A 9,519-nucleotide genomic window follows, 5' to 3' on the forward strand; every position below is an offset into this window, starting at 1 on the left:
TCGAACAAACAAATACATAAGACGAACATTAAAAAAATGATGATTCCGGTATTCGACGAACCGTATTAACGTTGAATGAATTAATCCTATATCAGAGAGATACAAAACAGATTTTCAGCAAGGATATTTCTGAAACAAGAGCTTAGATTTGATCAAATAAACAATTTTGTTTCAAATATTCTGATACGTACATGGGTTACACTAATGATTTGGACGGAGCATTGTTATTATATGTTTTAATATATTGAACACCTTGTTTTTGAGATGTATTTTCATTTGAGAAGTATATAGTTCATTCAGCGCGAAAGAATGGTATATTGAAGTCACTGTATATTATATAGCTCCGAAATCGGTTGATTTTGGATTTTTGTGAAATTAGGCTGAACTTTTTTTGATACTATATAGTGCATTGAATTCAGAAAAACTGTACTAATTACTTGATTATAATCAACAGTGACTACATTATTAATTAGTGATTGTGTTTTATCAACGCCATAATGCTTGACTCCTTATTGATAGAATGGTACTATTTTAGTCTAATGTGGCACTACTTCTAAAACGGCGTGCATCTAAGCTGCTTTGATTACATTATTTCTTAGTGATAATGGGGTTTGAAGGAAAAGGTCCTCGACTTTTAATTACCTATGTATATCTAAACAGAATTGAGATTTGAAAAATCTTAGAATATTCAGGAATTTGAAAGCAGTTGGATGGCAATATTATCAATTTATCAGTAAATAAACTTTAACTGTATTTGATTCCTTCATACACACATCAATAAAATCAGGTGAAGTATGTATGTTTCATTTTGAAAGATATGACTAACTGCAATCGAGATTATAATTATGTTCTCAGTCCCATGTGCGTTGATTGATTTTCCTATAATAATCGTTATCTGTTTTTCGTTACAACTATTTTCATCTTGGAAATACATCTAGCTGTTCGTATTCTATCAATATTAAAATAGAATGATGCTTTAATCAAGTTATTAGTTTAGTATGCACATCAGAATAAACACTCAGTTAGATTTCGTTGGAAATACAGTCGAATTAGAAGGGCTTTTGAGTAATAATTTAAAAAGAAAACTTGAAAATGAGGAAGCTGAAAGGAAAAATTGAAAGAATTCAAAAGCTCCAATGCGATTCTTTCATCAACATACAATTTAAATTATGTGACTGAGTTGAAAGTTACATAGAATATATGTATGCTTTTATTTTTAATCCATGATGTTATTATTAGAAAACTGAAAACCTATGATATTATTTTTAGAGAGAAAATGTTTTGCACAACACTTAAACAGCCAAGCTAGCGAGCTTAGTAAGCAATTAATTTGCATATGAAAAAGATTTGAACTTTTTGCAAAAATTATGAAGAATACTATTTTTTCTGGAATGTTTTTTAACAAATGTCACATACTAACCAGACAGATCAGGTTGAATTTTTTTGAAAAATTTGATTTTAAGAAGTTATATTATTGAAACGTTAAATTTGAATAAGTTTAACTATTGAGTTGGCTGTGATTTCAAAGTTGTATGTGCGATATATTTGGTTTATATAATTGTAGAGCACGATACAAAAACTAAGCTCCTGATAGCTTGATGTCATGGAGGAGTACTAGAGAAAATTACATTAGTTTGAATAAAAACTCAAGTTCTCACGATTCATCTTATGTTAGTTAGAACACATTTATTAGCAGCTGAACTAGTATAATTTGTTTTAGCTGCCTCATACTATCGCAAAGCTTCAGTTATTTTCTTGTGCTAGATAGTTTTGCTAAGCAAATTTACATAAGCACTACTTTCAACTCACAAACCTTTTCCCCATGTTTAAGAGCCTGTAAAATAATTTCGGAATCAGTGTATTAGTTAATAGAATTGACTTTTTATCATAAAGATTCTAAACCCTGTTCCACTATATGAAACGACACGATAATAAGATTAAATTTTTCAATCTTCCACAAACTATATAAATTTCATATTTTTCTAACAATTTCCTTCTGCATTTTTCCCAATTCGCTAACTTTAACACCTAGGCCTATCATATTAGAATAGATGAACAATATTTTTTATTTGCATCTTCAAAATGTAATGACCTATAAAATAGTCTATAATTATAATCGTTGACAAGTTATATAAAGTTCACTCATGGATTAATTTGATGGAATTTTAACAATGGCACTAATAGCCTATATGAATATTTCAAGAGAACTAAAGTTATAGTGCCGTTTGCACAAAAGCCGGTTAAATTTTAACCGTGATCAATTTCACGAGAGCCAATCAGAGAAGCCGTATTTTCAAAAAAGCCTTCTCTGATTGGTTCTCGTAAAGTTAATCACGGTTAAAATTTAACCCGATTTCGTGCAACCGGGCCTCAATGTTTGATTTGAAGGACAATTTCCATTCATACAAACTCATATCATCTGTCGTATTCATTAATTTACCATTACATATTGGGGATCTATTAGAGAACTAACGTTATGAATGATATAAAAATTTAATCAATACTTTATACATGACCATTAAAACCATTAAAGAGCGAATGATTCTAAATATTACGTAATGGTGAGAGAATACTTTCTACAAACTTTTCGAGTGAGTTGAATGTATATATATATACGCTATATTTAAAAATAAAATGCATAGTTATTCAACTGTTTTACTCATAAACGAATCAATAGTTTGATGTATATCGATAGTGGGTAACAAAAATATTACCATGTAGCAAGGCAATACAGACCTATAGTTGATGATGCCATTTCAGAATTAAATTCAGTAAAACAGCTAAAAATAATCGCACATTGATGATTCATGGGTTATGTAATAGTTCATTATCAAGGACATAACCTACATATTGTAATTCAAAGCTCATTGAATCACATTGAAACGCTGTAAATATCAAATCGATATTTGGAAGGAAAAAATCAATTTGAAGTTCTGAAACGCGAGTGAAAAATTTAACAATCAATCACCATACCACAAACTGGCTTTCTAAATAAATGAATAATGGACATCGTTATTTTAAACGTAATAAAATATTGATTTGTAGTTCAATATATCATTGAATTTCGATTGTATGACATCATTGATGACCTCCACCAATATCGTCAATAAATTCATATTATTTAAATTGATTCTCAGATGTAAATATCGAACATTGCATTTTAATACCAAAAAAATTTCTATTATTCTCAATCAAAAATGTATACGATTATAGGTTCCCTAATATCATCATTCTTCTGTAGTTATATTGGATTTCAAGAATGCTTTATTAAAAAAAGATATATTTGTTTTAGAATCCCAGTTATCAAGACAATGATAATGATACAAACATACAAGCTTCATTGATATTGAGAATAATCATAGAGAAAAGATAACATAAGATAGCATAATTTATGCTATCTTTTCTCTATGGAATAACATACTACTAATTAATCAACATAGTCGTTGGAGCTGTGTTATGGAAAATCAAAGTGTGATGATGATTCATATGTATTTCGCAACAATTTCCAAGTAATAAAATAGATAATTCTCATAACAAGCTTTGGGTAAAAGTGATAATGTCAATCTGGATTCAGATTTACATAAGTGGAGCAGATTTAATTGAACAAATGATATAAAAGGGAAAAACACTTAAATTCGTCATATCTGAACCAAAATTTCCACACTGATCCAAATTCAGTGGTAATTTGCTAACAAGTTCAAAGTTAAGTTGGAATTTCATTGCCAGATATAAACTGGAATTTGCTTTCAATATAAGTTATAAACTATAGGTTAGAACCCTCTAACCGAATGATCAAGCAGATTAATCCTAGAAAGGCTTATTCAAGAGGGTAGACAAGAAGTCGCTGTCGCTCTGATGACAGTATAAACGAAATCTTCCAATTTATATATCAAAATATTGTGATGAATAAAGCACTTTGAACAAGCCAAGACAGATTGAAAGCTATGAATGTTTGCAATATCAGAACAATATTTTTCAAGTCCACTAATTTATTCTTAAAATTTCTTATCTTAAATTATTTTTAAATAGATTGTCATCAACAACATTTCCAGCCATATAACATGCAAGTGACTGCAGACTTGCAACAATGAATGAATCACCTGAGTAAATTCTAATGTATAAAAAAGCAAAAAATGAAGTTTGATTACATTTCAAGAGGGTAATTTGAAAAACTACAATATACGGGAACTACTCATCAAGTGTTAAGATAAAGTGATTCGACTGATGATACATACCTTCCAAAACATTATGAAATAGCGGAGACTAGTGAGCGTGATGAAAATACAGTAGAGCAGTGCGTAAGCGAGAAAGAGGATGAAGAATTTGTAGTTGGTGAATGAGACGCAATTGTTGACCCAGGGACAATGGTGGTCCATCTTCAGCACACACTCACCACACACGCTGCAGTGGTGGGCGCGGTCAGGCTTTATAACGCAGCACTTATCGCAGTACCTGATAACTGCAAAAACAAATTACAAAATTATCATTACATTTAAAAGATTTGTGCTTTTAGCAACAAAAACACGACTTTCTCTCCCTGGATGGTCTTTGAACGATTAACCGAGTATTAACAGTAGTCTTCTAGTAAGGCCTATATTATACGAGCGCTAATGCCGTGGCGTTAACGCGGCGTTTTTAGCGTCGCGTTGACTGAGCAATGGTATTTCCATAGTGCTCGCTGAAAATGCTGTGTAGAACTTGGTTCAGCGTTGCCAACGCCGCGTTACGCTGTGGTATTAGCGCTCGTTTAACGTGGGCCTAATTGGTTGCTAAGCAACGAAATCGTGTCCAGCCACTACCTCCGTGAACAGAGCCATAGTGCATTCGTGTGACGTCAGCACAGGTAGGGCTCCTACACCAATAAAAGTTCGTTGATTTCAGCTGATCTATATCAGCTACTGTTTTGTAACCTAAGAATTATTCGTAAATAAGTTTATGATCCATAAGCTCGAACCTAATTTGGCCAATGAGAAGTAGGTATACTTCATAATGAATGAATAAATGAAATAGAAAAATCAAATTATAAATAAATAGAACAAAAATCAAATATCGTGGGCATACAAGGAAAATGCACTTAGACCAATTTTTCGAAACTTTGATTTAGTATTAGTTTTAAATTAATTCTATAAAATATGAATGTTAAATAATTAATTATCAAACAAATGAAGAATATTTCATTTCTTGCAGTAGGAAATAATTTTGTGAAAAATAACTATAAGAAAATTATGATTGATGTTAGAAATTAGAAATTGATTCTCTGAAAAATTTAATTTTAAGGACTTAGTGGATTTTCTTGTATGCCCACGATTATATAAAAATTCACATTTCAACTATTGTGAGAAGGTTGTTATTCGCTTCTCATGCTGGTAATTTATTTGTTGAATAATCTTGATTGATTTTGTTAACATTGATTGGTCTAGTATAGGAATCGATATCATAATCATTGAAGCACTGAAATTTAATTATATAGCTTAAGTTAGAGTATATGCTTCTTGAGATCATGAAAAGGAGCAACTTGATTGATGTAACAAAAATACAGGTCATAAAATAAGTAGAATATACCATAGTAATCTTTTGCCGGTCGTTGGTAATATCTATAATATTATAAATATTTTTTTCAAATGGAAGATTTGGATAGTGCCCTCATCGGATTTCCTTTCAACTGTTCTCTCTTCTGTCAAGATTTGCAGTAGGCCTATTATTATTATTATTATTATTATTATTATCATTGAACAATTATGTCTTCAAAGCACTGATTTGTTTTACAAGTGATTTCACTGTTGGAAATGCTGTTAAGCACTGGAATGAGATGAATCTCAGAAATATTATACCGGGAAACTATAGCAACATAAAATTGTGGGATGGAAATACAGTAGGCTTAAATGAATACACTAAATAGTTACATATAACGAACAAGGAAAGTCAAGTAAAGTAATCATATCTATTTACCGCCAGATACAGTTCGATTGCTGACGGGCAAATTTTGAGCACATCTTTCAAGGATCATCTTTTGCGACTCTTCACTGTCAGCTCTTTTAATTTTGTCGATGTCAATTGGTGATAGTTTGAACTGGAAAAAATTGTAATATTGTTATCATTACAGTTCCTATACAAACAGAGGATTGTATGGAAATACTTCAAATTTAATAAGATTATCATCAATAGACAATCTTCCTCATAATAAATGGAACAAAGCTTTAAAAAATAAGCAGTAGCTGCTTAAATGAGAGATTCTTGATTCTAAAATCTACATGATAATGAGATATAGCGAAGTTTGCCATAGATTAGGCTAGTTGACGATTGTGAGCGGCATTCTCAAAAATGCAATCAACAGGAAATTTATTATAATCTTATCTCAAGTCGGCTAAATTAAAAATTATTTATTCCTGTAAATTTATGTTAGCATTGAAGTGCATATTATAGATAAGAATATGTAAACATTTGATAGACAAACAGTCATTAAATCAAACTGTTAAAACTTTATTCATTATAATGATAAGCATGATTTTCTGTCAATCCAAAATCAAACAATTTTATTGAATTGATAATATAAAACGTTATCTAGACACACTTTCCTCTTAATTTCAACCAATCTCTTCATGACACGTTTCAGGTTGAGTTCTTCCTAATGAAACTAAAATGCTTTTTTCTGATTAAGATTTATTCGATGTAGGCCTACAATAACATATTTGAAAAAAATCAATAGGAGAGTTGAATAATGAAGAAAAATAGTTAATTTCTGAATAAAAAGTGGGATAAGTAGTTTCATAAAATTGGAAACATAATAATTCAACATACAAAAATATTTTTCTAAATGACTTGTAATGTTTTTTCAATTGTTTAGCTAAAATTGAATGAGTGCAACAATTCAAAACTGGATGATTTAATTTCTCATCTTCATTGAGAGATAGCTTTCCAATTAGTGATTATTGAAAATCAAATCAAGTTTTATTAGGCCACTCGTCAAATTGTATATTTCCCGAGATTTGAATTTCATTTCTATTAACATGATTCCGAATAATTTGCCTTGCTCGACAAAACAGTGACGTATCTTGGCAATACGTTGATTGTAAATGATAAATACAAACTTGATTTGAAAACAATGATTCCATTTGCAAAATTAACTTCTTTGATGTTCTGGTAGTGATTGAGGTGGTACTTGGCAACGGTCAGATCTCAAATTCTACTAAACGCGGTTTACTTTTATCTTTTGATAAACAACACTCAACTTCTGAACTGAAAACAATTCTATTTTAAGCATTCTGTTCATACTCTCAATATTCAGGTAAAACAGAATTAAAGTATAAACCCTATAAGCTACATAGAAAAATATAAATTGTAAATTATTACTTAGTATTGGAAGGTAACTTATAAAGTTCCAATTTTTACCTTCCAATATTAAGTAGTAATAATTCACAATTTTTTTCTATGACAGAATTTTACTTTTTCTAAATACGAATGTTTCATGATTCAATGTAGAGAACTGAAGGTGATTAAGATGAAAATAAATATAATGTACTGAGACTTACCTTTTTCGGTACACTTCCAATTGGCGTGAATATGGTTTGATAGTATGCCCATAGAAACATGACAAAGAATACATGGTAACATAGGAGGTAATATACTCTTTCAAATGGTGATGTGACAGTGACTGCAAAAAGAAAAGACATTTATAACTGATAGAACAGAAAGTCGAGTAAAGATGGAGTCTTACACCTGATTAAAATATTATAGAACTATTGAAATACCATGATTCATTTCACGAGAACCAATTGGAGAAGGTTTTTTTTTAAAGAGGACTTCTCTGATTGGGTCTCGTGGAATTTTAGGACTACACGATTAAAATGTAACCGGCTTTTGTGCTACCCGGCCTTAGAATCTTAATTGGATCTAAAACCAATGGAAAACAATGGATAGGGTTTATTGATAGAGTTTATAGTGAAGTGAGTCAATGAGCACGTATTCCAGTGTGACCTTCATATTGATAAGAAGTTGATCAACTCCGAAACGAGAGATAAGAAAGTAATAATATTGTTGATAATATTGTTGTAATAAACATAAAAAAATTAATAATATTTTCAGTTAACTCAGTGACTATAGTATAGCTTACAGTCAACTAAGTTGTTTCACAGTGATTAGACTAGGCCATTGAATCATAACAATAATTTATCAAGTCTAGTGAAACAAAAAATATGTTCATGGTTTTAGAGAACTGTTTACATTAAAGAGGCAAAACGATTAACTTATTAAAATTGCAAATACTGTTTACAAATAAGTTAATTGAAAAGCTTAAAATTAAATAAGGGAAGGCCAAAGAGCGTTATCTCAATCTCTTAACTTGAAACATCTAACATGGAGCGCAAAAGACTCAGATAAAATAAAATGAAGCTAAATAATAACAATGTAGGTAGCTTATCAAACCCTAATCATAACTATTATGTGAATTTATAGAATTAATTGAACAGTTTGTGACACTAAAGCATTTTTTACGCATAACCAGAATCTAACCTCGCCTTTGATTCTCGTAACTTATTTAAATTGATTCAAAATAAAGAGCTAATGCTTCAAGTAGAAGAACATATTTGCAGACTTCAAATAATAAGTAACTTAGAAATATTATTCAATCGAGTGAAGGCGTTACTGTTACATTTTAGGCTTACATTTAAGTTGTTCAATGGTAATAATAGCAAATAGAATACAATAAATCACAATACCGACAAAAGCAAAAAAATTACTTTTATGATGGGATTATAATAGTATTATAATCGCATTATAAGCTTGAATTTGAATTTAAATTTATTTGTTTCTGAAATATATTAGACTCTAATAAAACAGCAAAATTTAACCTAGAAACTTACACCAACACAGTTGTACGACGTATGCATAGTATGACCACCCAACAACAGTAACTATTATTAATACAGGAACCCACTTAACAGCTTTTATACATAATCTACATGAGCCAGAGCTATTTCTAAAATCTGAATTTGTAGGCATCTTAGTGGGAAAGAGGAAGACATTTCTTCCTCGTCCACTTTTGAAAGTGCAGATGAAGGAATTTCGATTTCTAATCTACAAGACCATAATGCATCATGCCTTTGTTCGTAGCAACAGTAGAAAGGTAACTCAGTAGAGTGCCCTTCAATGTTTAATATTCCAGCTGCAGACAGTGAACTCTATACTAAATGGAATGGACTAGTAACACAAAGAAAGTGAGGCAGCTGGTGAAGATAGGCAACCCGCATTGCTGTGGGATTCGTCATTTTGTAACAGATTGGCTCTTATGGAAAAATGCATTGCACAGTTGCAATCTCTATTTTATTTCTATATTGTATGTCTTATTCCAAGGAAGCGTTATTTTTCCTTCATTAAGGAGTTTATTGTTAACTTTTTGAGAGCAGAAATAATGAAATAGGTTGAATATGAGTAAAGAGAAGATTTTTTCATTTGTGACTGCAGTAGTTTTAGTAATGTCAACTTTTCACAAGCAAGGGAATAACTTTGGGCCAGATTTCAGAG

The 9,519-nt window shown here is 30.6% G+C and overlaps 1 protein-coding gene across 13 annotated transcripts in view; it reads right to left on the reverse strand.

Annotated features, from left to right (window-relative positions):
- LOC111043700 (palmitoyltransferase ZDHHC15) overlaps positions 1–9,164 on the reverse strand; it is a 31,666-nt gene extending 22,502 nt beyond the window's left edge. For 7 of the 13 annotated variants that reach the window (XM_022328727.2, XM_022328723.2, XM_022328724.2 and 4 more), the window contains exons 1-4: positions 8,859–9,124; positions 7,530–7,651; positions 5,950–6,070; positions 4,236–4,459 (exon numbers count right to left, since the gene is read on the reverse strand). In XM_022328727.2, the coding sequence (XP_022184419.1) occupies positions 4,236–4,459; positions 5,950–6,070; positions 7,530–7,651; positions 8,859–8,997 (606 nt within the window). In that variant the 5' untranslated portion in view covers positions 8,998–9,124. Of the gene's footprint in view, positions 1–1,813; positions 1,835–4,235; positions 4,460–5,949; positions 6,071–7,529; positions 7,652–8,858 lie in introns of all 13 variants that reach the window. The other 6 variants (XM_022328721.2, XM_039432210.1, XM_039432211.1 and 3 more) reach the window with 3 other exon arrangements.
- Between the last annotated feature and the right edge of the window lie 355 nt (positions 9,165–9,519).

The sequence above is a fragment of the Nilaparvata lugens genome, chromosome 7, assembly GCF_014356525.2.
Source record: "Nilaparvata lugens isolate BPH chromosome 7, ASM1435652v1, whole genome shotgun sequence".
NCBI lineage: Eukaryota > Metazoa > Arthropoda > Insecta > Hemiptera > Delphacidae > Nilaparvata > Nilaparvata lugens.